General features: G+C 45.5%; 1 protein-coding gene across 10 annotated transcripts in view; it reads left to right on the forward strand.

The window, feature by feature from the left end:
* Positions 1-3,122: 3,122 nt before the first annotated feature.
* The window catches only part of bahcc1a (BAH domain and coiled-coil containing 1a), a 63,916-nt gene continuing 39,099 nt past the window's right edge, over positions 3,123-27,939 (forward strand). For all 10 annotated transcript variants that reach the window (XM_085784149.1, XM_085784154.1, XM_085784151.1 and 7 more), the window contains exons 1-2: positions 3,123-3,355; positions 6,491-6,814. In XM_085784149.1, coding sequence (XP_085640275.1) covers positions 6,643-6,814 — 172 coding nt within the window. In that variant the 5' untranslated portion in view covers positions 3,123-3,355; positions 6,491-6,642. The remainder of the gene's footprint in view (positions 3,356-6,490; positions 6,815-27,939) is intronic.

Genomic DNA, 27,939 nt, shown 5'->3' on the forward strand with positions numbered 1-27,939 from the left:
GAAATCACTCACTCCGCATTAATTATCACTCTGCTTGCTGTGTGTGTGTGTGTGTGTGTGTGTGTGTGTGTGTGTGTGTGTGTGTGTGTCTGTGAGGAAGAGAGAGAGAGAGAGCGCGTGTGTGCGTGCGCGTGAATGCAGCTCACCATGTCTTTTGACTATTTCACGTTGCATGCACTCACTTGAGAGGAGCCCATGATGAGATGAAATTCCAACACCTTCTGCTAAAACACCACGTTGAGTCTTCAAGCAACAGCAGCAGAGCTTTTGTAAAAAAAAAAAAAAAAATCTCACACGGGGCAGTGCACAGTGAATATGGTCCCTTTTGCAGGAAATGACATTATGGCCCAGAGGGGGGAAAAAATGGCTCAAAAAATAAATAAATAAATGAACAAATAAAAAATGAAAAATGCTTTGATTCCAACACACCATAATCTGTGCAGGTAAAGATAAATTCAGAAATGTATTTCCAGGATTAAGATGTGTGAGTAGGTTGGCTGAAAACCCTTTGGACTGACAAATAGCACCAAGCCAGCTCTTGGGTTCATCTGCTCCAAAAACACATTCATAAAAATAAATATATGAAGAATAATTTGTATTTTTTTTCCAAGGCCATCAAAAGTGATTAAAACTCATATGAGTCAGGGACCATTTGCACACACACACAAAAAAAGTGGTAATCATTTGCCATAAATCTTGTCATAAACATTAATAGCCTACTTGTATGTTTTATTTTCATGATCTGGCATCTAAATGAGACATTCATCCAATAATATTTTGCAGAGCAGAGAAGAAAAAAAGTCAAAAATGAACAGTGGTGTAAATAAACAACTGAAATTAAATGAAATTAAAAGATTTCTCTTCTTTATTGTTTTTACCGTGTAAACATGAAATCAAAAATGTCTAAGATATCAGAAAGTGCATGGCAGCTTTTGTTAACAACAATTACAAACAATGGGCCCTGCAAAAAAAAAAAAAGAGGTGTTACCAGGAAAAACCTCAATGAAAAATATTTGTTAAATAATTCTGATGAATAATTAGGGGGAGAAAAAAAAAACTAAATATGCAGGATTGTGTGTAAAATAAATGAATTATTATTATTATTATAATATATTTAGGCTGCAGCACAGATAATGCCCTCTAAATTGTCTTCATACATCCATTGGCTATCTCCTCCACTGCAAGCACTGCAAGCATTTACACCCTCATCTGAATGCACCGACTAAACGCAAACCACAACTATTAGGCTACAAACAGCATGCGACGATCGACTCCCAAATTTACTCCAAACAAAATACTCCGTTGTTGCGCGCGCGTGTCTCTTTCTTACAGAAAATAAAAAACATAATTATTGTTATTATTTAACCGCACTAACCGCGCAGCGACAAACCTCATGCAGACAACCGCTTTAAAATGGTGAAAGGCTCCATGAAGATTCTCTCCATTAACGCGGACCTCGGCGGGGCGATCCACAAACCTGAGCCGTTCTCTCTCTCTTTCTTTCCCTCTTTCCCTCTCTCTCTCTCTCTGTCCGCTCGCCCCTCACGTGCAGCCTACAACCTGGATTGTTTCGAGGCTCGTTTCACTTGTTTTCATAACTTTTCATTAAGATTAGGCATCGCCGCTCTGCATTTATCCGAAAACTAACCTCCATTATTTTAAATATCCAACATATAATTTCCCCCCTCTCTGCAGTATTCCCTTTGATTCACGCTTGACTCATATGGCTTCAGGGCCAATAGGGGTCCGCCTTTGGGGCGCCTCGAAACCGTCTCTTCTTATCCCCTTTCATCATCTAACCCGGGTCGCCTTGAAACCGCAGGGCCAGTTATTGCCTTTTTTTTTTTTTTTTTTTTTTTCAGACAGCCCAATGCGGACTGGCCAACAGCCAATCAGAGTCTTGTTTACACTCTGTGACTGACAATGCTCTGGCACAGCGCCAGCCAATCAAAAGCGCCCATACAAGGGGGGATTCATTTGTAAACATTTAGTATAATGTAATAACCAAAGTCCATAGTAATAACATGGAGGGGGAATATTAGATGTCTTGTCTGCATGATTTAGAGAAGAGTTTAAAGATATTGGCTTTGAAGCTGTTTGTCAAAAAAGTATCTATTGGCTCTAAAATACAGAGACAACAATAGTGACTGATGTGTATAAATCCCCTGAAATGTTGGCAAAAAAAATTGAAAATAAAATAAAGCTATTCATTTAAAACGGAGACTTGCTGCTTCAATGTTATGTTACAGTACATAGACTATACTTGTTTTGTTTGGAAAAATTAAAAACCTTTCAAACATCAGGCTGCTGCAAAAAATAACAATGCCATTCTTATATTTCCCTTTGTATACTTATTTTTTTATAGCTCTTTTTATATTTTAGTGATATTGCTCACATGTTTATATCCCCAGGTAAATCTCTGCAAATATGTAAACATTGTTTATTCATTTCATTTTTATGGCATTCTCAGTCTTTGTAATTTGAATATCTATCTAGAGATTAGATATATATTTATTTTTTCATGGTAAGCATGAATTGAATTGCATCTGTTTCCTTCTTGTTTGGTTTTACATTAATTACATTTGTTAGGATCAGCCTAGATGTAATTAAACCTTTAAAAAAGAAAATCTGCTGTGCATTCAATTTTTGTGCTGCAGCCTATTCAGAATCACAGCTCCTGATGAATGTCATCTAAATCCTACATCTTTTTGATCCAAACATTATCACAAGTAATGGGCCAATAACTTCTCTTTGGCTTTTGTGTAAATTGAATTGCAATTGTGCCCATTAAATGCCCACGTTTACGTTATTTACATTGTAATGGCCGCAGCCCGTAGACCTGCTTTATCCACAGAGCATTTTGAAGCTTGAGCTGAGGCTGCACTGAGCTCTATTGTGAGCGATTTAGACCATCCCGTGCTTTAAATCTGGCGCTTTTCACTCTGTTTAGTTTTGCCAGTCACCACACCATTGGCCTGCGCTGCCGCCCAATCACAGCCAACCGTATCTCTCGGCGGGCGGCACGAGCTCATTAACATGCAGGTATCCGACCAATGGGAGGGCGTGTTTACCCTGCCCTGAGACGCGAGGTACGCAGTTGCACCGGGAGAGGAACCGCTGCTCGGAGATCCGAGCCGCGATCCAGCCAGGCCGGAAGCCCCAGTCCCACTGCTTCCATAGACTGAACCAGCAGGCTACTGCACAGCCTCAGATGGAAATACTGTAGGATTTCACTCTAGCCACATGGTTTATCTCAGATTTTGATTTTAAATGGGCGTCGCACTTGGTTTTGCACCTTCCCTCTCTGTGTTTTGTGATTTTATAATTTATTGTTATGCAAGGATTTAACATACCAGTAAGTAGTAATTTTACATACTTTAAATATATTTTTTTATTCAATAAAATATTTTAGGGCCTATTTCCTCGCTGTAAAATGACTGTATTTACTCCAAAGGGCTAGATGTGACATGCTGTCCATTAGACAGGGTATTGCTTTAATTTAAAAAATATATAACAAAACAGGATGTCTGCTTGGTGTATCCTCTGTGAAGAAAACACATCATTTAATAGGCTACAACGAGCTGCCAAAATACATACATTTTAGTTTTTTTTATATTGTCATCATTATTATTATTCGTGTCAACAGTTATGACATTAATGACATTTTTTGTAATTATACAATATATTTAATTTCTAATCAACGCCTGAGCCATTTGCTGGTGTTTTGTTTTTAATTATCCTAAATTTTTTAGAAAGGGACATATTTTTCCTCTTTTTTGTGCTGATAGTGGAGATTTAATAGCTCCTGATAAATTGTTCAAGCATGTAGTATATATTTTTGCAAATTCGTCGGTATAGGGTTTAGACGATGGTTGTAGTCTGGTTGTAGTCATTTTAGGCTCAAAGCGAAGATTGACCGATGCACGGCGATTACCGTAGACGTGTTTCCTCTCGCCCCGGCCGAGGTGCACTCCCTGCCGGCTAGTCGTCACGGACGGCCGCCTGGGCTCGCAGCAGCACCATCAGACCGAGGCTATACAGCGTAATTTGATTTATCATGTGCGTTACTGCTTTGGGTTGGAGCTTGTAAATGAAATTGACACCTGCATAATGAATTGCATTAGGGGCGTCGATCATGTGGAGGTTTTTAAAAGAAATTATAGCGTGGATGTGGCGACAGATTTTGCACATTTATGGGGCAAAATGAAAGAAAACAACCACGGTTGTTTCCGGTACTGCAATTAAATCCATGCAAATGTACATTTCCAACATTTACAAAGCAGCATGCTCGTGCCAGCCTCGGAAATGGTAAATAATTTTATTCCCAGGTTGTTGGTGGATAAGAGTGGGTCTGAATGCAACAGCATGGCGAGGGGAAGGTAATGGCTGACTGCATAGCACTTTCTCAGTGTGGAGACAAAGGCAGTCCTCCTGACGGGCGGCCATTCACCTTGGATCTTTATACAGTCCACAAACTGAGGTCTCAGCTATCGCGTATGCTACAACAAGGCTTCTTTAACGTTTTCTAGTCAAGGACCCACATGCAGGCACACACAAGCCTCAGCTGATAAGACTTTGTCCCAGCAACCTCCGTATGGAAGGATTTTATTGTTGTTGATGGTAGCACTGAATTGTAGGCTAGGCTGTAACTGGCTACATGGGGAGATAATAGTGCTGAGTGTGAAATAGCCTATATGATCAGAATAGGCCTGCTCATTCGTATACATTACAGAATTTAGATATTTATTTGGTAATTGAATTATGGTAAAAAAGAAAAAGCAAATGGAAGAAGAAGAAGCTTTGATCTTGCTGGGGATTCTCTTCAATCCTCTCAAGAAACCCTGTAATGACCCCAAACTGAGAATTTATAATACAAAACCACACACACACACCCTACTGTGTTGAGAACATTCAGCCATGTAGGATTTCTTTATTTATTTGAACTATAAAATTAATCTGTCCTCTGCTAGCCTGCTTTTATTTTTTAATTACTCAAAGCCATCACTGGGGCACAGAGATGGGCTGTCAACGTTTAGGGGACTGTAAAGACAAAAACATATATTTTTTTACAGTGAGATTACATGTCATTTCAATTCATGTGAATGCCCCCCCACCCCACCCCAACCCCCACCCCCACCTATCTCGACGAAATAATGCTATTTTTGTGGCATGGCAGGCGGATGTAGCTTATAATGTATTTACTACTCCATTTGATTACCTGACCTGAAATAGGTCAAGGCAGATGAAGACAGTGAGAGTGCAGTTATTCACATGCACACACACACATTCACGGGCGCGCGCACACTCACGGGCACACACATACACACACACACACACACATACAGAGGAAGGGAGAGAGAGGGAGAGAGAGAGAGTCCATGTCTACAGGAGCTGATGCATCTCTGTTATGAAGCGGTATTTTAATTATATTCTTTTTTTAAAATATCATGTCTACTTCATGATTTGTTTCCAAACTTTCTGAACGGCCAGTACAGGATCCTTTTATACCTGAGGGTCCAGGAAATTGCTTGATGCACGATGCATATATATTTTTAAATCAAATATTATTTTTTATTATAGATTTTTTTTTAAAATGTAGTTTGCAGATGGTGCAATTTGGGGTATTCGTGTTATTTTATGGATCAGGTTACTGCAGTTTAAAGTGTGAGAGGATATAACGTGAGGTGTGATGAGAGCTGGATGAAGGTGATGGGAAGAAAAACGCCTGTATCAGTCCGAAACAAAAGGACGAGCAGGAGAACGCAGGCAGCGTTGTTCACCTTGAGATGGAGGCTTGTAGGCTTCCATCATCCCACCCAAGCAGGGACAGCACACTTCCTCCTCTAACAGCAGATTCATCACCGTTCCACTAAAAATAAATAAATGCATTAATTCATAAATAGTGGATGTTAATATGCTTTGCCATGTTTGGGGGGTTTTGAGGGAGAGATTGACAGCTGCTGACGTGGTATCGTTGAATGAGCTGTTTGGATAATTATTTATTAGAAATATAGAAATCTAAAAAAAAAAAAAAAAGAAGAAGAAGAAAAGAAAACGTGCCTGTGCTCGTTGTGCCTGTGTCTGTGGAATATGAAGGGCTCTTCTCCATATGATGCATATCAGGCCTATATCCCAGGCTGATCAATAAGCTGAGGCTGAGTCTGGCTCAGTGGGCTCGTGGACGCCTCGCTGGTCGCTCGTATCATTCGGTGACTTATTTTGCAGCATCAGTTTTAGGTCGATGAGGGTGATCTCAGCTTTTTTTGCAAAAAGAAACCTTGACATGAAAGGAAAGGTATAGCCTGCTACAACTGAAGTCAATGGAGCGGTACTAATGATGTGTTTTCTCTGACATTTTTAAAGGAATATAGGCCCTAATGCAATGTCAGTATTGTATTATTATTATTATTTTTTGCACCGTGTGATTCTCAAACTGGGCTTCTCTTTTTTTCTTGATAATGAAAAGTGCTTTGAATTTCTCCTTTGACAGAAAAGATGATCGGGGGCTACGTTTTTGGCTGGAGAAGCCTGCAATCGACTGAATGCAACACATAGATCTGAAGGAAAGGATTATTATATGGGTTGCATTTGATTTTCCTGACCTGCCCTATCCGGAATTCGGATTACTCGACATTCTTCGGAATGGAAGGACGGGATTTCGCTGCTCCGGCGCACCTCCTATCAGAGCGGGGCGCCCTGGTGCACCGAGCCGCCTCTCGGATCGCTCCCTCGGGCCACAGCTCTGTACAGCATGCCGGTCCCTTCCCGCCGGGGAAATACTACCCCTCGCACATACCAATGGCTCCTCACTCAGGTTAGTCAAACATCTACGCTGGTGTGGGGGGGTTGTCACACAAAAATGCAGCTTCTGAAATGTTTTTGGTTTTTTTGGTTCCCATTGCTGCAACATTTATCTGCCTCAACTGTTGTTAAGCATATGCATTTATCAGCGTGCACAGGCTATGGCTTGTATGTGTGGTGTAGAACAAAGCTGATTATTGTGTTTTTTCTTTGCACAAAAGAGAAGAATAGACGAGGCTCCTCCGCCTATATAAACGGTTTCTCAGGTGTGGCTGTTGACAGACTTTCACTATTCAAATATCAGCGAATAAATCATGTGAAATTTGATTTACACTAGGCCTGCGATCAGGAATTTTGATTACGCTGAATCTACATTTATAGCTTAAATATCTCGAAGGTAATAAAGGCATCTTAGTTAAACAAATAGCCATTTGATAAGTTGGGTAAATGCCATGGTATTTAAAAATGGCATTTAAGATCTGTTTTAGTTTGCACGTAGGGGAGTTGGACAGAGCACACTGGCACTGGTCTCCCACTGGCTCTGGAGCAGAATCTGAAATGAGATTTTGTCATTTCACGTTAAATTGACAAGTGTCACACCGATGCCATCTCTTAACCGAGGAGCCCGGAGCCATAAGCAAATCACTGGAAGAAGCTGGATGAGCAGGTCTGCATTGGCTTAGGAGCAGTGTATGGAGGATGTAAGGAAGAGGAGCAGGGCTATAGAAAACCCTGCTCCTGCACTGGAGCTTCAAAGTGTTGGGGTGCAAATGTGTTCACAGTGCGTGCACCAGGTTTAACAAGTGACTGGGTTGATCTTGTGTATACCCAAATGTGTTCATTTAAAAAAATAAAAAAATGTACAAATCAACATTGAGACTGCTGAACCCATACCCCATAATCCATAGCAGCTGATTTATTTTGAAAATACAGGATGTGAACACAATAAAAGAAGCACCTGTGCAGCTTTTGTAGTCTAATGGTCCACAGTATAGCCCTCCAAAATAAAACAATAGTAATAAAATGTTTAGCTTTTCTTTATTTATGGTTATTTTTGTGGGCTTCTGTGTGTAGATGTTGGAATGCATCTAATTTATATAGGGTTTTAATAAATGTGTTGTCTGAAATAGATTATACTAGTGGTTTTGCTTTTTCCACCTTTGTAGACCAAAATTGGTCTTTAGATAATTGTCATCAGTGGCATATTTATTTCATCAAACACACAAGGCTCTGGAGAAATTTCAGAGGTTTGTGTGTGGTTTGGCTTCAAAAAAGAAAAAAGAACATATTTATGGTGAAGCAGCTGATGAATCTGTGGTCACTGGAAAGCAACAGGAAGAGTAACTTTTATGTAACGCATATCAGCTAAATTCTGTGGGCTACATGTAGGTGGTAAAATCCAGCATCACTATGTTTTGTTTTGTTTTTTTGTATGGCATTTTATACATTTATTTATTTGTGTGTTTATTTCTGTTTTTTTTAACGTCTTATTAAACTGATCTACTGTAGGCAGTATTATGGCAGGCAAATCAAATATATTTTGAAATTCATTGTGTTTCAGAAAGATTCTGAATTCATTTGCAAAATCGTGCTAAACATGAGGTATAATTAGTCATTCAGGAGAATTCATGGGCGCTGTTCACCATTCATCTCCCACCATTCATGTTTGCTTTTGGCAGTACACACACACAGACACACACACACACACACACACACACACACACACACACACACACACACAGAAACACAGAAACACACACACACTGCCTGGGTCCGTATGTTTTTTTTAAATTTTTTTTTTCTTATACATGTTTTGTTGAGAGCATGAAGGCTAATGCTGGCTACAGGTGCCAACCAGATTTGGTGTTCCTTTTGTAGTACTGTGCTGCACCAACATGAAGACCTACCCTCCAAATGTCATCACTGTTCAATGAGCAGCACAGGTGGTTTATTGTTCTCCCCCAGTCTCATCGGTTACACATGGGTGTGACTGGAGAGAAGTCTGTCTAATATCCCCAAGATTTGTAAAAAAAAAAAAATTAAAAAAACCCCCAAAAAACAGTTAATTCTTTACATCTCAGGCTTTTGATAGATCTGATCCGTTAGAATTATTTAGTTATTGCGCTGTGCCGATGTATGAGCTTTGATTTATTATTTTAATAATATTTGAAAATGTCAAGCATGTCATAATGCAAATAGGTGGATGAGACATGAGGCATAATTCACAATTATTCATGGCATATATTTTTAGGACGGTAATTCATCAAAACAGTACACAATGTAATTTTTATGTTAGACAAGGAAAAGAAATTACCTTTTGAATGCTATTTTCATTCGTTAGGTCCAAATTTAATTTGAGCAAAAACTAATTAAGTATTCATTTTCACTGTATTTACTTTCAGCTGTTCATGTTTTGTTTTTTGTTTTTCCCTCAGGTCAGTCATAGTGTGTAAGAACAGTCAAACGCTCATGGGTCGTGTGACCAAATTGGCCCCAGACTGTTGTTCATCTTGACAGGGCAGGGTCATTAGTGTCCCTTCAAGTGTCCCGTATGCTAGCAACATTAGCACAACTGAGCATGTTGTTTGCTGAGTGTATTGGATCCCTCCAGTTTCTCTGCACTTTCCCCCTGGGGACTAACTTGCACACTGGTTCACATGAATACTTTACAAAGAGCATGAATATTTCAGGGTTGATGTAAAAATGCATTCAGTGGCAGGTTTCTGATGTGGCTCCTTGAAAGGGCTCCTCTGACTTTGCAGAGGTATTTATTGTGAGCGCTCCCGTCACCCTCACTGCTGAAAAAGAGTGATGGTGGTTGCAACACCCTCCCTTGGCATTGTTTCTTGCCGGGTTACAGAATTTCTTTTTCTTTTGTGTGTGTATGTGTATGTGTGTGTGTGTGTGTGTGTGTGTGTGTGTGTGTGTGTGTGTGTATGATATTTCCTTTCTCTCTTCTCCACAGACTGGTGAGTTTAGTTACAAACAGGCAACAACAGATGCAAACTCCCATACCTTCTTGTCCACTCAACCATGTTACTCACCACTGGTGGAGATTCTGTCAGTGTGCATTTGCCTCTGTCCATCTTCACCTACAACAAACCGGTCATTTGTAATGCATGTCAGGTGGTCGATTTATAGTTTACACTTGCACTGTGTTCTGGGAATGTGACATTGGAGCAACTTCTCTCTCTCTCTCTCCTTCTGTGTGTGCTTACTGAGACACAGACCTGTTAACATATCTAATGTGATTTAATTCAAGCAGTTCATTTACAAGGACTTTGAAATAGTAATTTTATCTTCTGCTGGCGCTGGCGCAGGGGTTGGAGATGGTCCTCTTCACTTGGCTGTGAGGCCCGGGATTCAGATGTTGGATAGTGTCAGAGCAGGAGACACAGTGGAGCTGTCTTTACTGCTGGCATTTATGGCTGGGGGCTCATCTTTCAGCCATATTGTTCTGATTAGTGTGCTCAGGCTGAGGTGTGGCTGTGTGAAAGCAGCGGGGGGTTCGGGGGCTGTCCATGGCTGAGCTCTGCACTAAACACCCCATGTAATCAAAGGTCATATTTGTGTCATCTCTCTCACTCGGCCTCCCCTTCCTTTACATCTCCTCTGTCTCTTGTTCCATAAGCTGCGCTCTCTCTCCTCCCCTCCATTTCTCCGTCTCCTTTCTTTCCAGCAGGAAGACCCTTGTGTCTGGGAAGCGGTGGTCTTCCTGCCACTTCTGTTTTAGCCACCCTCCCCTGCCCTGGGCCATTGTTGCAGACCCGAGCTTTGTGTGTGTTTTACGGCTGCTGTTAAAGATAAAAAACAGTCCCTTCCACCCCCTTTATTGTTTTCTGGTAGGATGTCCCTGGCATTCCCTTGGTTTTTATGTCCTAGCTGGATATCCGAACAGCTTCCCCCTTCAAAGGTTAGCTGTGCTGTCTGCCTTCTCCCTTTTTTTTCCAAAGGGGAATAAATAACTTTACTGAGACTTTTATTGAACGTGTCATTGCTGGAATATCCCATGGGTCTGTGGTTGTTGGGAAGACGCTTCAAAGACAAACACAGGTGTTTGGTGGAGTTAGCAAAGAGCTGGTTACAACCAGGGTCTTTAAAAGAATAAACCTGAGTGGGTGAGGGTTGTTTGTGTGAAGGGAGGCTTCTTCTCCTTCTTCTTGGCCTTGTAGCTCTTGTGTTGTGAGCACTCTCAGTTTGTACCCAGCTCTACTTTGCTTTTACCTTCCCACACCCCCCCCTTCAGTCCTTGTTGACCCCAGACAAGAGCGGTGACTGGAGTGTGTTGCCTGCTCAGCGTAATTATTCAACACCACGGCACCCAGCCCCACTGAAAGCCAGTGGCAGTCGATCTTTCTTTTTAAATCTAACAAATTTTAGGCGGGATTTGTTGAGAGGAATTCACCAGGGGAGACATACCTGGCTGAAAGGAAAACTGACATCTTGAATAACCCATCTTAAATATTACATTAAAGGGCTTCTTGTATCCGGGAGCCGCTGCGGTGGAAGTACAGTGACAGAACGTGGGTCTTAGGCCAAGTTCCATTTGGCTCCGGTCTTGTGTGTTCGCTCACTCGCTCCCTCCTGCTCTCGCCCTGCAGCCCTGCAGAACAGAGCGAGAACCTTGGCCCGCCGTCGGGGTTCGTTTGTGGATTGTTGTGAGATGACATGGTTCGGACGCGATGTCACAAGAGCCCCCATGAATAGTGGAGGTGTTGCTTGGTATCCTACACCTGGCTGAAATAGCACCTTGCCCGACGCTGCCACCATCTGTCACCTTCCCTTGACACTCCCACTGGAGGCCCAAATGACTTGCAAGGGCAGTGAACAGTCTTAGAGAGGGGTAGTCCCTTCCATATTTGCAAAACACGTCCGGCTTGGCTTATATGCTCCAGTAGAAAAGTAGTAAAGCATCATTAAAACTTTGGAATACAGACTCTCCCTTAATATTTATCCTCACTTTTGGCTCATCATACCAGGTGTCCAGTAACCAGCATCTGGAATTCATCACACTCAGGTAACTGAAGTGACAGATTTGATGCCAGATAAGATTTAATCAGCTCTTTTTTTTCTTTGCAATTTTATGCTCATCATCAAAAGTGTCCACAGAAACTAGAAGCTTGGGCTGAGTGGAATTTAAAGGAGACATATTATGCTCCCTTTTCACAAATTAAAATAGTTCCCGGGTGTCTTAAAGACATGGCTGTGACATGCTGTCATCAAAATACCCCAAGGATCAAACATCACGGCTCTCTTTTCATCCGCTCAAAACAGCCCTGTTCAGAACGGCTGATCGCCCCGCCCACACCCCTTCTACTGCAGGTAGGGGTGGGGTTATGCAAATTTGAAAACTAGTTACATCACTGGAAGACATCTGAGTGAACAGCTCATAAAACCAAATGGATTTCAATCTAAGGAGCCTGCAAATTACAGATTTTCACATTTTGGGGGCCAGAAGGCAAGACAAACACCCGTTAAGGAGCCTTTAAAAGTGATATATCCATAATATGTCCCCTTTCCAAAAAACAAAACAAAAGAGGATTTTGGCTTGCGAGTGGCCACGCTGCCTCAGAGACGGGCTCTTCAAACAGACCGCCACCCACACTACACCGTGTGGCATGGTGCCACAGAGCCCTCGCCTCGAGCACGGGGCGTGTACACAGGACAAACACAAAGGAGACCCACGGGTGAGAGCGACGGGCAGGGTAATACCTTCCTGTATCGGATTTCGGGGCATAGGATTTCAGAACCTTCCCGTCTATTTTTACACTCAACATGAGGAAGTGAGGAAGCTGCATTGAGAATCCAACAAGGCTAGGAAAGTCTTTTGTTCACTTCCCATGACGAGCACACACACACACCAAAACTTCCAAAAAGAAAAAAAAAATAGAATAGCTGGACTGAAAATATATTGTTGCGAGATTGAATAGACTGATACATTTGCCCAAAGTCAACCACTGCTGTTTTGTTTGTAATTTGGATCTCTCCTCCCTGCTTTGCTCTTTTTCTCTGTCCTTCTGCCCCCCCCCCCCTCTCAGCCTCCCTCCCACAGTATCAGGCTGCTTCTCATCAGGCAGCCCCAGGCCCACCTCAGTGCATGGCTGTATTGCATGTGACAGCTGTTAGACATTATTAACGGCTCAAGCAGAAAATCCAGATTACTTGTTTTTTAATTTCAATTTTATTATTGTAATCGTCCAGTGAAAAGAACAAAAAAGGGCCGTTGCCCTATTGTTGTTGGCAGATTTGTGGTTGGTCAGTGACAATACTGTACACACATGAGTGTATGAGTGTGTGTGTGTGTGTGTGTGTGTGGTTATGTTTGGGTTGGTGGGTTCTTTGCATGCATGTGTGTGAATCCTGTGCTGTGCTCCCCAGACACCCCCCCCCTCCACACACACACAGACACACACAGAGACGAGGCACCCTGTGGTTGGCTGTGAGGCCTAAACAGGTGCATTGTTAACCCTCTAACGTCTGAGTCTGTCCCTGCTGAATCTCCCGCTAATGTTCCTCGCAAAGGATTTCATGTTCGCGATGCAGCTTGTGCAGCAGTTTCCACTTTGTGTGTTGCGTTCACAGCAGCCTGTAGTGCTTTAATTGTGACGGAGAGACAGAGGAAAAAGAAAATCACACATTTCTCATCTATCAGATGATGTTCAGTTCAGCATGCAGGGTCCCCATCCAGTTCTACAACTACAACAACAACAAAAAACAATCAACAAAGAACTTTCTGCTGTAGCACAACATGCTGTTAATGCAGGGATTCATTTTCGAAAGGGAAACAATTATACAACACAGTGGTTGTTCCTGTGCTGCGCTTCCTTTCAGCTGCTGTTTGTTTATTGTTATTGTATATTCTCATATTCTCTGCATTCTGAGCTTCCCCATTTCTATTGGCTGAACCGTGATCCATAAATGTAGATGGTACGTGGTGCGGGGCCAGGAGTGAGGGCAGATAAACTCAAATAATGGGCCACAATTCGGTGACTGTCAGCGGAGCGGCGGGCGGCAGTGACACACACACACACACACACGGCACCAAACAATGAGGTGTGCTGCTAAATATATGCAGAGATTTGCCATTAAATATACATGCAGTATGCCTCTCAAGGATGTGTCAGCCCTTTTGTGAGAAAACAAAGATTAGCATCAGGAATTCCATTTTAATAAGTCTCTTGGGACCATCCAACCAGCTGCCGAGTCCTCAATCCAAGGGGGACTTGTTGCTCTCTCTCTCTCTCTTTCTTATTTTTCTTCCTCTCTCTCACTCTCTCTCTCTTGCAGGGATTTCTTGTGCTCCTTCTGACACTGATTAGAACAAAATCCCGCTCTCTCCCTCCCCTTTAGCTTTTTTTTTTTGTCAAATCACTTGTTTTACACCACGGATTCTTTCATGTCTACATGTTCTCTCTGATGATCCATGTCTGTACCCTGTCCACTCCTCCCTCCCTGCGCCCGCCGCCACCTCCTACTTCCCCCCCTTCCCTTTTGCATTTATTGTCCTCAATGTTTCTCAGACTGGGTCTCTCTCTGCCCCACTACCTTGTTCTAGTTTTTTTTTTTGGTCCCCTCTGCCTGGTGTGACCACTAGGCTACACTGCCTCCTCTCTCTGATACTGTATGTGTCCTGAGGATCTGGGGCAAATGACTGGGTCCTCAGCAACAGATGTGTGCTTGTCTGCTGGTGCTGCATGCATTAGCTTTCTCTGCTTGCCATGCACGGCCACTGACCTACCCTCTGGTGAACGTGGTGGGGGGAGGGGGACTGAGTGAGTTTGTGTGTTTGCAGGAGAAAGAGGGAGACAGACACACAGAAAGAGAGAGAGAGAGAGGAGAGCGACAGACTAGAGACTAGATGCACATTGTCACATGCTGTCATACACTTACTGGTGCATTGCAAGCAGACGCACACAAAGGCACACACTCACACACACACATACACACACAAACGCACATGCACACACTCAAACACTCACATGTCATACACACTCACACATCTTGCTTCCCAGGAGGCTGTGGGGCCAGTGGGACAGAGCAAGCTTGAGAGTCTGGTTCATCTGTTTACATCTAATTATAGAAACAGGACTATTTCTGCAACCACTGCTCCAGCTTTTATATTCTTACCAGAGAGAGAGAGAGAGAGAGAGCGAGAGGGTAAGAGAGAGAGAGAGAGAGAGAGGGAGGGAGAGAAGTGAGAGCGAGGGAAAAAAAACAAAGCTTTGACAGCCTTTTCTCACAATGGCGAACGGTTATCTCATCCCCTCAGCGCTGCTACAGTCTGCAGACTCTCAGTACAGTACAGCAGGAGACAGAGGGGGAGGGGGAGAGTGTCTTGTATTGTAAACCCTCTCATCCTCATGTAACATGAATGTGCAAATTTACGAGAAGTGAGCAACACCCCCCCCCCCCCCCCCCATCCCCCATTAGTCTCACTGATACGTTCAGTTGACAATTACCCCGATAAAAAAGAGAATAATTTCTTCACCCCTGCCCCCGTGGGCTCTCGCTTTGGACCCGGCGGAAAGTGCTGTCCATCACAACAGTCAAAACAAAAGGAAGAAAGAGTTGATGTTGGGGATTAGAGTTGTATAAAATGTATCTACTGTTAAGGAGACAGGGCCAGTGCGGTAGTTAATCCTCAAGCTGGTGGCTGATATCCAGCCGAGTGGCTGCTGTTAGCCAGGGGCGCCTGGAGAGAGAGAGAGGGGGAGGCAGGGAGGAAGGGAGGCGGGGGGGGAGGGGCCTCTGTCAGGGAGACACTGGGGGCTTCCTGTGATGCCAGGTGAGAGCCAGACCAGGGCAAGGTTGTGCCTGTGGGTCTGGGGCCAGACCAGGTTGCAGCCTCTTGCAGTTGCAGGTGTTTTAATAAAGCCCCCCTCCCCCTCCCCCTCCCCCAAGCCCAAATGCAGTTTCACAGCCTGCTGGATGCAACCTGAGCCAGGTGCTGCCCATCCCCCACCCCAATACATAAACCACTACATAATGGCAGCGTGTGCTTGCCTTGCATACACTCCACGGCCATAACTACCCTCCCCAACCGCCACGCCACCACGCCATCCCCTTCATTCAGACACATGGCAGGTAAATTAATTGGCCGTGAGTATGTAACGTATATACCGAGATAAAGATGCGCTGTCTGGCCGAGACGTAGCGTAACGGCCGTAATGATGGCTCCATTGTGTTGATGTTCAGGGGGGTAGTTAGCGGCACAGCCAGCGGGGCCCTTGCTGGAGGGTTGGATAGCCTCTGATTAATAGTGGAGAATGCTTTGAAGTGACACCCAAGTGCACCGGCTCACAGGCTAATAGCAATACCATCAGTATAGCGAGCTCTCCCTCTTCCTCAGTCTTCATTAGCTAATGTTTCCCCGGCGCTATCTCGCCACCCTCCCCTCACACGCCCGCCTCATCTACCGAGAGCCTTCAGGAGCTGTTGCGTTTTTATTTTATTTTGGCAATTGTTTCATGATTTCACTGTCATTTCTCTCTGTCACAGTCGGTAAAATAGGAGATTTGTTTTTTTCTCCAAGAAGGCAGAGGAGAGTATAGGCAGACTGAGAGGAGGCCTTTTACTCACAGGGCTCCACTGCACAGGTGAACTGTGGCACGGCCTAAAGACTCATGGGACTGATGTGGCACAAGCGGGACACTGCTGAGGACTATTCCCAGGATCCATTTTTGATCTCCCACACTGACAGACAAGCTACAGCTGTGGGTGTGTCCCTGCGAGTGTGTAAATGTGTGCGAGTGTGTTTAGGAAGCCGAGGTGGGGAGGCAGGGCTGGGTCTGTCAGCTGTTGGAGTAAAGTAAACTATTAGTGGTGGGAGAAGGCAGTGTTTCCAGTGAAGAATTAGAACCACTTCTAATTGCAGTGAGGTTGGGCTATGATTACATGCTGGCTAATGCACTGACAGACCTCTCACTTGGCTGGCTCTCAGAATGCTGCTGAAATGGCTGAATGCCTTTTGGTTATACAGCATAATGGGAGGGTGTGTGGACGCACACGTGTGTTTGCTGTGTGTGGGTGTGTGTATCTGTGATTAAACTAGATTTTTAAGAGTGTTTTCTTTTCCTGCCTCTTGCGTGATTTTGTGAGTTATGCATTTTGCTTGCCTACGTGTGTGTTTTGTGTGTGTGATAACTGCTTCTGGTTTGTTTCCCGAGTGCCTGTCATTATTTGTAGTGGAGGCAACTTTTCCTCCCCAAATCAAAACTCAACTAGCGCAACTGTCTCCCCCCCGAACAGTATGGAGGAAGTGTGTTTTTGTGCGTTTGAGTTTTTGTGTACACATGTGTTGTGCTCCGGAGTGTGTGTGTGTGTGTGTGTGTGTGTGTATGCCCACGGGAAAGAGCAATCAAAGGAGCTGTGCGGTGGAGAGATTGTATAAAAGGAGCGAGAGCGGAAACAAGAGTGGCAGGCAGCTGAGAGGGCAGCATGTGGGGGTGGACGGGGGGCTGATGCAGGTGCCTAATTCTGCCCCAGCCATTCTCTCTCTCTCTCTCCACTTTCTGCACGAGGCTGTTGGGCGATGTAGTAAATCCACCTGCTTCGGTTACAACGCTGATTAGCCGATATATCTGTGACAGCAATCAGAATAATAACACACAGCGATGGATTTATGCAGCATTATACTGCAAGTCTTTTGCATAAATAAGCAGGTAAGAGATCTGAGAAGCTGTGTTCATCCTTCACCCTATAATTTTAATTACTCTTTTTTTTTTTTTTTTGCTTGCAGAACAGCTTGTTCTCAGGTGTGCCGACACCCCCGTTTGTGAGAAGCTGTGGTTTACTGTTTTGCTGGCAAGTGCTGTAAATCACATCACATTCTCAGCATATGGAGCAGACAGTTATGGGAGTTTATCTGCTGTTTCTTCATCAGGCCCATTAGGCCTGCGTTATCTCTTTTTTAACTAGACAGAAGGAATACAGATAGCATTGTGGTTTCTCCGGGGGTCAGTAGGTCAGGTAGAACTTTCAAAACAGTTCACAAGAAATTTTGCTGTGTGACTCTATGCTGATTACATACTGCGTTAGTCAGAGGTCACAGAAAGGCTTGAGACAATTCAAGAGAATGCGTTTTCGCAGAGGGAGGGCTTTTGGAGGTCAGTGTTAGCCGATGGCTGCTCAGGGATCAGAAACGGACCTGATTACACACACGTGGATTTGCGTGCGGTTGTTAGGAAACAAAACATGACATGTTTGTTTTGATGTGGAATTTCTGTACTTTCCCAGCTAATGTGTGACAGACCATTTAAGTATTAGGAGAGAAGTGGTCAGCCATGGTAACGAGGCTTAACCAGACCAGAGCGGTTCGCACACATGGAAACTTGGACGGATCAATACTATGTCAATTGAGTGGTTGGGCAAACTGGAACATGCGATGGCGCTGCAGATGTCTGTTATGTTAGAGAAATGATTTTATTCAGGAGTCTATATGGTCCCCAACGTATTCCTTGAATCCTTTTTTTTCCTTCTTTTTTGGAGTGTGCGGGTAAATGTGTGTATCCCCATTTGACAGATCTTCTTTCAGAAAGTGGAGCTGCTTTGAGGATCAATACTGACACACTGTCTACACAAGTACACAACACACATACACACACTTTTACGCTTACTGTCTCATCTGTCAGTTGACAGAGTTTTCTCCAGCTTCGTAGGTTCTCTTTCCAGCCAAGCAGATGGTGAACATTCAGAATGAAAGCAGATCCTAAGTCCTTTTGGATCTCCATCAATCCGCCGGTCTCTGGGACCGTCCTGCACGGGGCTCAAGTTTCTCGCCACTTCCCGGCTCTCCAACCACCAGGCCGTAGCCGCCGCCTTTCCCTACACAGCGCACATATGTCCAGTCTAACGGCAGTGCTATTTAATCTCACATCCAACCGTGGTCCACATTCACTTGTGCAAGCACATTGGAGCTGAAAAAAGGGGGATGCTGACGCTTGTTCCCATTGCTGGCTCTTTTCATCCCCACCAACTGCAGCAGATACCTCCAAACACAGCAGGGTGCCTCTGCTCTCCCACATCCTTGCCCAGCATGAGGCTCCCCGCTGTGCGCATATAGAAAATGCTCTGAAGAGCTCATTTCCCTTGTCTTTCCTCGTCTGTCTGTCACGCTTACCTGTCTCAGCAGCTGTACCTCCCCCAGCCCCTCCACCCTGTGTGTTTTATGTGACAGAATGGGCAGGATTTATTTCAGCACGCGTGCTTGGACCCTTTAACAGGCCTGGTTTGAAGGCGCGCTGCTTTGAAGCCTGCGCCACTCTTAACTGTAAGTGATTTTTATGAGATGTGCTTCTGTGCCAGTCAGCCAGGCCGCCGCGCCACAACCAGACTGGTGGAGAGCAATGGGGATGCCATTCCAGCAACACACCATCTGGGAGAGTGTGCACAGTGGAAGGGATAAAGTTTGCGTTCTTGTGCATGTGAGCCTCCACATATGTTTGTGTCGGTGTGTGTGTGTTTGCGTGCATGTAAAGAGAGAGGGGTGGTTAGCGCAGGCTGTGAAAGGAAAAAAAGTTTGGCTTTTTGAGGGAGGCCTCATACTGCCCCGGCCCGCGTCTGCTGATTTATGGGCTTGTGAAGGAAATCTCTCATTTGTCACTTTTCATCTCTTTTCTCCACGTCATCCTTTTTTTTCTCTCTCTCTCAGTGGAATTCAGCTTTTCCCCCAAGTCTCCCGGCGCTTCCCAAGAATAAGGGAGGAAGGGAAGAGAAAGGGAAGCAGCCAGGAGGGAGCTGGTTTCTTTCTGGTTAAAGCCATGCCCAAGAAAAATCATAGTCTTAGTAAATATTCATAGTTATACATGATGCTGACTTGTTGACATGCTAGCATAACGTAGTTTGCTCGTGGTAAAGATGCATGTCATTAGTGTATACTTTCTGCCAGTAAATAATTCAAAGCGTGTTATGGTGCTGTCCCTGCGGTTTGGGCATTGTTGTTGGAAATAGAACAGGAAAAAAAAACATTATATGTGAATCGTCTGAGCAGTATCATGGCTATATGTGCAGAGCATTTATTGCCACAGGGACACACACCCACAGGTTTGCTGCTGATACCTGCTAGCCAGTACATTACCGCACTGAGGTCACAGTCAGGTCAACTGCAGTCTGGAGCCTTATTGTGTGTGTGTGTGTGTGCACACTCATCACATGTTTATGTGCCAGTGTGCACCTTACTCAGGTGCTAGCTATAAATCTGCCTCACCCTTCTCCTGCCCTGCTGAGGGCACAGCAGGGGTGGTTGGGGTTTCACCCTTTTTTCAAACTGGCGGGGGGTGTGGGTGAGGAGTGGGAGAGGGGGAGGGAGTGGGTGAGTGAGTTAGTAAAGGGTTAGAGGGGAAGAGAGATAAATGAGGGAGGGGCCCTAATGAGAGCCCTGGCTCACATGATTATGGGACTGGCTGATAGAAATCAGGATCTTTCTCAAAGAAGTCAATTAACCCCCTCCCCCCTTCCCTAATTATGCATGGATTGCTCCACTGGCTCTTTACTGATAGGGCTGCTCAGCTCAGCTCAATATGCAGACTCATGCTGCCTGAGTCTACTAGGGCTTGTGCGTGTTGTTGGAAGCATTTGTCAACCCCCTTTTTTTTCAGAATCTGTTGGCAGTCCGCTTTAAGCTCAGGGTTATTCAAAGCCATTAGTTAACCCCACCCCCCTCATCTTTCTTCTCACCTTACAAGCAGACAGCCAGTACCGGCCAGAGCCAGGAGGGGGCTCCACCTCGAGAGGCCTCTGGTCATTAGTGCATTAGAGGCCAGATGATGGCTGAACTCTGTGGTCAGAGTAAATAAGCAGTGTTGTAGAATGTCAACACGACCAGGCGGCTCCTTCACAGCACCCAGTGTTGACATAACTGCTCTCTTATCTGAGGAGTGCAAAGCCCAGCCCCACAATAGAACAGTGTGCCAGAACAAATTCAGTAAGGAGATAGAAACCACACTCTCCAACAAACACACACACACACACACACACACACACACACACTGGCTGTGAGGGAATGCATCGCATTGGTCCTACAAGTCAAAGCTGCCACTGCTGATGCTTGGATCTATGTCACCCCAAATCGCCACTACACAAAAGTAGTGTACCAAAACTGTTGCAGGGCTAATCATCCTGCCAGACCGGTAGTGTGTAGTGTTCATGTGAGTTCATGAAAATAATGGGGTGTTTAAGGAGTGCAGTAATCTGGGTAAAGGACCTGGATTCGGCTCGGAGCACTTGCTCAACCTGGCGAGCGATGACGGGCCGGTCTGACAGTGATGAGACGAGCTGCGGCGTCCCCGGGCTTAAGCGAATGAGCGGTTTGTGGAAGTTGCAGCTGCGACTATCACTTGTGTGTGTCAAGCAAGAGGAGAGAGAGAGAGAGAGAGAGAGAGAGATAACAAGGGAGAGAGGGCACAGAAAGAAAGACGACAGCGGTTTGCTTTTCAAACCTTTGTTTAAGTACCTGTGTCACATTTGCTATTTTTCGGTGTCAAAACATTTCACTGGGCCTTCTTCCCCTCATTGCCTCACATCACCCTAATAACTCTTCTTTATTTTCCTTCCCTGTCTCTCCACGTCCCTCCCCCCTCTCCCTCTCTCTCCATTATGGCCCCCGCCAGATCTTAGTCTGTGCTTTGGCTTGCTCACACTGGCGTTGTGATAACCTGCTGAAAGCTGTTGCTCTCCCGTGGATAAGAGGACACCCAGCTGAGGTTTCTCTGCGCTGCCTCCCGTGTGTGTGCTTCCTCTCTTTAACTCCACGACTATGACTCGCTCACCGCTCATTTTCCTGGTCAGGCCCCCGTCACATAGCTCGAGGCTTTCTGGCCCAACGGGTAGGCGCTGACATGTTTTATGGCCGCCAGAGCTAAGCATATATTAAAGAAAAATAAGAAAAGCCAACATGTGCTCTCATAGGCACAGTGTTCAAAGCCGGTTTAATGGTTACTCTGGGATGGTGGGTTTTTATTTGAGACCCAAAACACTGCCAGTAGTACCGTTGCGCATGGCCTGGTTGGAAAATATATGATTTTAATTTTCATCTTGCTAACATGTATATATAAACTAGTGGTATTTTTTTGGTGTGTCTATCCATTGAATGTGTATGTGTGTTTGAGTATGTGTGTGTGCGGTTGGGGATGTGCTGTGGCAAACAAAACGAGCAGCTGCAACACATCTGTTAACTTCGATCAGATGCTGCAAGCCTCTCATAACCCCACTAGGCCTCCGTCCTCTCTCGCCGCCATTTCTGAATATGACAAATACAGTGTGTGTGTGTGTGTGTGTGTGTGTGTGTGTGTGGGGAGTAGGGGAAGGCGGGTGAGGGGGGGGAAATTACCGTCCAGCCCACCCACCTGTCCAGCGGACTAGATGTGATCATTGCTAAAGGAGATAGACGGCTGCAGTGGTAGCGACGCGGCCAGCCAACCAGACAGACGAGCCATGAGCAGTTGATCAAGATGATGCCCCCACCCCACCCCACCCCCCCATTCCACCCACCCTCGTCTCCCTGGTTTGACCTTGGATTGTGCTTTTTCTACTCAGCTGGAGAAGAGGCTTTCTTTTTTTTCTCTTTTTTTTTTTATTGCTGTCCTGCTCTATGTTACACTTCATCTGCTCATTTTCGGGTGAAGATGACCTCCCCTCCTCTGTACAGATTGCAGGAAATGCTCTTAATTTTACTCGTCTCTGCTCAAGTGTGTTGCTGCAGATGTTGAGCAGGCCCCAGCAGCAGCATTCCATGGATGACCAGTGTCAGCGGTCAGGAGACATAACTCAACTTTAAAACCCAGTTTGTCAGATGCGTTTCATGAAAGAATTTACTGTGTGATTTGGCTGACCTTGTACGCACTTGAAATTGTGGTCTGCTGCTACAGAGGGGGAAAGAAAGGTGGCTAACTGTACGGGGCTAACTACAGTGTTGTCCTCGTGGCTAAGAAGATTTGCAACAAAAGCAAGGAGACATACACACACACACACACACACGTGATTGTACAGCATGTTCTTTACAAGGTAATACTGTATATCATTTGGCCTTGGCGAGCTAAGGTCCCCCTCTCCCCATGTCTGTAGGTTATCAGAAGAAAAATGCTTACATTTGTCTTGGCCAGCGCTGCAAGAATTAAACATTTCTCCTTTGTTCCCCTTGTGAACCAATGGGAAATGATATTCAGGGCTGCAGTAAGACCTTGGGCTGGCGGGCTGGCACGGCGGCTCTCTGCTCCGTTATCTGCACTGTTCTGTCTCCGCGCCTCTGACAGGATACATCAGACGGAGAGAAGCCAGAGCAGGGAGCTGCCTTCTGTTTCTCTCACACGCATCACTCCAGGACTTTATCATATTACAGGCCAATCCAGGAGAACTCAAAGGACAGCAGCAAAGCAGCCTCTTCAACCAGGCCCATCGAGTCTAGCACTGCTCTCCGTGACCTACAGGAGGCGCCGGGCCACAGATGGAAGACAGAGCAAGGGGAGATGGGAGGACAAGAGAGAAGAGGACATTCCGACAAGCGCTGGTTGCCAGTTTAACGCTGGGATGTTGATTTATGGGCGGTTCTGACAGAGGGAGGGACCAACCTGTGACTCCCCATAAAACAAGACGTTCATTACCCTCCTAGGCTTCATGAAATCTGATGGACAAACAAGAGCCGAGAAACAGAGCGCTAATGGGACGAGGGAGAGGGCGGAGAAGCGGTTTTTAAAAACCCAAAAAATGAAGAGAAAGTGTTTCCATTTTCAAGCATGTGGATGACGGCAACTGAGGGAAGAGAGTGAGGTGATGAGGGAGGACAGAAATATGGAGCTGAACAGCAGGGGGAAGGAGGGAGAGCGATGGAGGGATGATGGAGAGGGTGTGAGGACGGAAAGGGAAAACTGAGAAGGGGAATGAGTGATGGGGCTCAAAGGAGCAAAGGGAGAAGAGGGGATGAAAGTGAAAAGGGGAAGACAGCAGGCAAAATCTACCCCAATGAATCGAGCTGCTTGCAGATTTATGTGGCGGTGTGGGTATCATTATACATCCAGAGGAGATCGGGAGACTCAAGCAATGTGACGCCTATGGCGTTGGCTGTGTATGTGTGTGTGTTTATCTGCTTATGTATTGCACCACACTTTTGTTCTCCCTCCTTGCACTATTCGTGTTTCCTCCAAAGCAAACTGACTTCTGAGTTCAACACACTCGCCTGTGGTGAGGTAACATCCACCCACATCCACACTCCACTTTTCCAAAGCCTATCTATCCAGCACCGCTGGTTGAGAGAAGAGAGGTTTAGACCACCCAGGACTGGCTTGTCAAAGAGCTGCTTTGATGTGGCACAAGCATATGTGCAGTGCATGGGTACAATCTCTGCTAAAACACACTCACAAAACACAGTTTTACTGCCTCCTGTGCGGCATCATTACTCCTCGTCACTGGAGCGGTGGGATGCTCAAAAAGAGGGAGAGAGAGAGAAAGGGAGAGAGCGAGAGAGAGGCAGCCACCTCCTGTGCCAGGCAGTGCCAGGCTGAAATACTGGAGCCGTATGGTCACCCTGAGGGAGGGGAAACCTGCCCAGTCTAACCACATCTCAATTAACCAATTAAGTTCAAAAGTTAACAGGGGACTAATTAGAGAGAATAGTGCTGAGCACTTGTTTTAATCTGTCTTTTTCCCACTACTAGGCATGTCTGTGTCCGTGACCTGGCTGGCTGAGCTTTGGCTGCGTCGGCTGAAACATGGCACGCAAGCGGCCGTTAGTCACCCATCCATTCCCATGGCCAGAACATAAAACCAATGGATTTAGACAGATCAGTCATCAGCTGTAAAGCAAACCAGATCCAGAGCATTCCATTTGATGTTTCCAGTGGAACAGGAGAACCATGAAAATCCTATTTTTGGATCTGGAGATTGAGAGACCTGTAAGAGAATGTAGTCAAAAGTGGAGGACAGTTTTTAGTCATATCTAACGTGGCCATTTCCTGTTCGCCCCCTCGTATTCGGTCCTGCAGATGGGTTTTAATGGATGCCAAATGGGAGGTTTAGTGCCTCGCTATTGGCCTGTTAGAGTCTCTTTTTAACACCATCACATTAAATGGCTTGTGTTTAGGACTGGAGGCTACGGCGTGCTCCTCTCGTTGACAATATGCCTCGGGCACAAAATGTTTGTAACTTACCACTAAAAGTACAAATTTTATCCCTGTGTTCAAGAGGAGGAGGGGGATGTGGGGGTTTGGGGTGGGGGGGGAGTGGTGCTATATTGTCTGCTACCACCAATAAAAGATATGTGGGCTGTATGACACAATTGTAGGGGGGCTGCTTTGAGCCCCGAAGCCAAATGCAGTGTGTTTGGAATCAGGCTGACAGCTAGATAGAGAGAGAGAGGTGAGAAATCCCTCTTTGACTCTGCTCGTTCTCCAGCGGGGATATCTTTGTGCTCTGATTTTTTTGGGGGGCTTTATTTGAAGGCTGTGACAATTTAAGTTCCTGCATGGTTGATTAGCTGTATGTGTGTGTGAGAGAGAGTGTGTGTGGATGAAGGAGAGGGTAAGAGAAGTCTTGGATGTCAGGATGCAGTTTGAGGGGTGAAGGACTCCCCTGTTGTAAGTGAGGCCCCTGGAGGATTCCTCCCCCCTTCCTCTCTTCCTCCTCTCCTCTCCTCCCCTCTTCATCCCCCTTACACTCATCTCTTCCTCTGTGAGATTCACAATGCTGGGAAGAAATGTGTCATTAACAGGGGAGACCAAAATAATGTTTATGGGCTCAAGCAGCACTGAAATCATTTTCCATATCAGTGGAACTGCATGGGCCCTGTGGGGGAGTAAATCTGATTTTCTCCTCTCTGTGCCAATGGGAAACATCATGGGAAAGAAAACAGATTGGATTGTTAGAGAGATGGCCTGACGCAGCTGTGGGCGGCTCTTTGTGTGTTTGGGTGTGTTGCTGTATGTGTGTTCGTTTGCGCGCGTGTGTGTATATCATGAGACCGATACGAGGAGTGAAGGGAAGAGAAAAAGAGAAAGCAAAATAAAAATGCGGATGCTTAGCGTGTGTGTGTGTTTGTGTGTGTGTGTGGATGAGAGAATGAGATGGATGAGCCCCACTATGGTAATCACAATTTCACGCCTCAGGAATAAAGAGCCAGGACGCAACAAACGGCCCTGAAATGCTCTCATGTAACAATGGGTCAGTTAACAAGCACACTCACCGAAGTTTGCACAGATAACAAATGGTTCTCCTTGAGGAGTGTGTAGCTTCCCTGTATACAAAGAACAAAGTGCTTCTGGCCCCTGGAAGCTCTCAGCAAAATGTCGAGCCTTTATCGGCCGGTCCGTAAGAAACGCTTGCGTTTTGTCTGAACCAAGAGACAGAAGAACGGCTGCTGTAGCGCCGGGCAGCGTGGAGGGGGATTTAATAAAGTAAAACGCTGATGGAAATAACAAGGTGGTGCTTGGAGAGAAAACACTCTGTAACGAGCGGCAAGTCCAAGCGCCACTACACTGGTCTGGAGTAATATGCGCAACATCATCAACATTTAACTTCTCAGAAGAAAAAAAGGACCGAGCGACAGAAACTGAGAGCGCATGCAGTTGAACTATTTTTTTAAAATGTTTTTGATGCTCCTTTTCTTGTACGTGCTATTAAATCTGTGTTGTGGGCGTAGGGAATGTGAGTGTGCATGTGTGGGTGGGTATAAAAGGAAGGTAATGGGCCTTGAGCTCATTTGTCCTGGCCTGGTCCCGGTGCTGTTTCAAATCCATCCTCCCACCTCTTGTGTCCCGGCCTGGAATGCCTGCTTGTTCTCTCAGCAGATGAGGCCAGTGACTCAGAAACATCATCACACTTTCACATGGATCACAGAGGAGACCTCAGAAACAGGTCCAAAATGACAAGTCCAGACCTTTGGCTCGGCCATTAGTCTAACCATTGGCAACTCTATGTCCAGTTTTCTTGAGCAAGGTGAAACTTTTGCTTTACCTTTTACCTCCTCACCCTTATATCGAAGTCCTCGTCTTACCCTGTGGCCTCCACCCACCCTGCTCAACCCCCTTTAGCCGGCTCTTACTTTCTGTCAGAGGTCTTACTGTCTCTTAAACGACACACTTCCTGGACTGCTCTTCAACAAATAGCTGCACTGATTCTGTGTGTCCAGCTCTTTATTTACTGTGCCTATAAAAGGCTTCTTCAGCAGCAGCAGCAGCAGCTCTGGCCAGGTAGTGCCATATGCTTTATACCTGCTTCGCCGTGAGAGACTTGTTTACAGATAATGAAAGAGGGTGAGAAAAAGAATAGACAAAGAAAAAACATATATTGGTGGGATGTGTGCATGTTTTTTGACACCGCTCCACCCCAACCAGAACAAAAAACATCCCTCTGAGACATTTTCTCCTATCTGTTTTCTCTGTAGCATCCTCGCAGCCTGTGTGGATCCATTGTTGCTTTCAGGCTCCCTGCCAAACTGGGACAAGCCAGTTGGACTAATTTGTTTAGGACTTGAATTTTCTTATCCCCATCATGTCAACTTGTATATTGTATAAACAGCTGGGTGAAGTGGGCGGTGTGCTTCGGCTGACCTGCCCAAGCCCATTTTATTTGCATAGCACTTGAGCACAAAAAAAAAAAAGAAAAATTCTCCCAGAATCACTTTTACCCCGCCATCACTTCAATCGCGAGTGAGCGGCTGACCATGAAGCCACTCTGCAAACACGGCCTGTCAACTTCAGCGAGACGACCACCATATGCACACACACACACGCACACACAAACGGAGGATCGCATATGCTCAGCAACACACACTCCCACACACTCTTTCGCTCTCAAAGTTTCTCACACTTCCTCGCACCCTTATCTCCACTTCTAGTCTAAACTCTCGCCCCCTCCTTGCCCCTCCTCTGGATGTTGCCTTGTAGTGCAGGCCATCTCTCTCTCTCTCTCTCTCTCTCTTCCTCTATCCGTTCTTCCAACAGCTTCTCCTGCTCCCTTTCCACTTCTCCCTCCCCCGCACTGACCACATCCACTAAACTCACTCCACAGGCACGCAGTGTGGAGAGTGTCGGAGGCGTGCGCTGCTGCCACTTTCCCCCACCCCTGCACTGGGCCCGGCTCCAGGACCGGACCGCCTGCTTTCTCTCTCTCTCTCTCTCTCTCTCACTTCTGCTTCTGATCAGACCAGCCTCC

Source organism: Trachurus japonicus, chromosome 8 (genome assembly GCF_045865225.1).
Source record: "Trachurus japonicus isolate A0001 chromosome 8, Traja_1.0".
Lineage (NCBI taxonomy): Eukaryota > Metazoa > Chordata > Actinopteri > Carangiformes > Carangidae > Trachurus > Trachurus japonicus.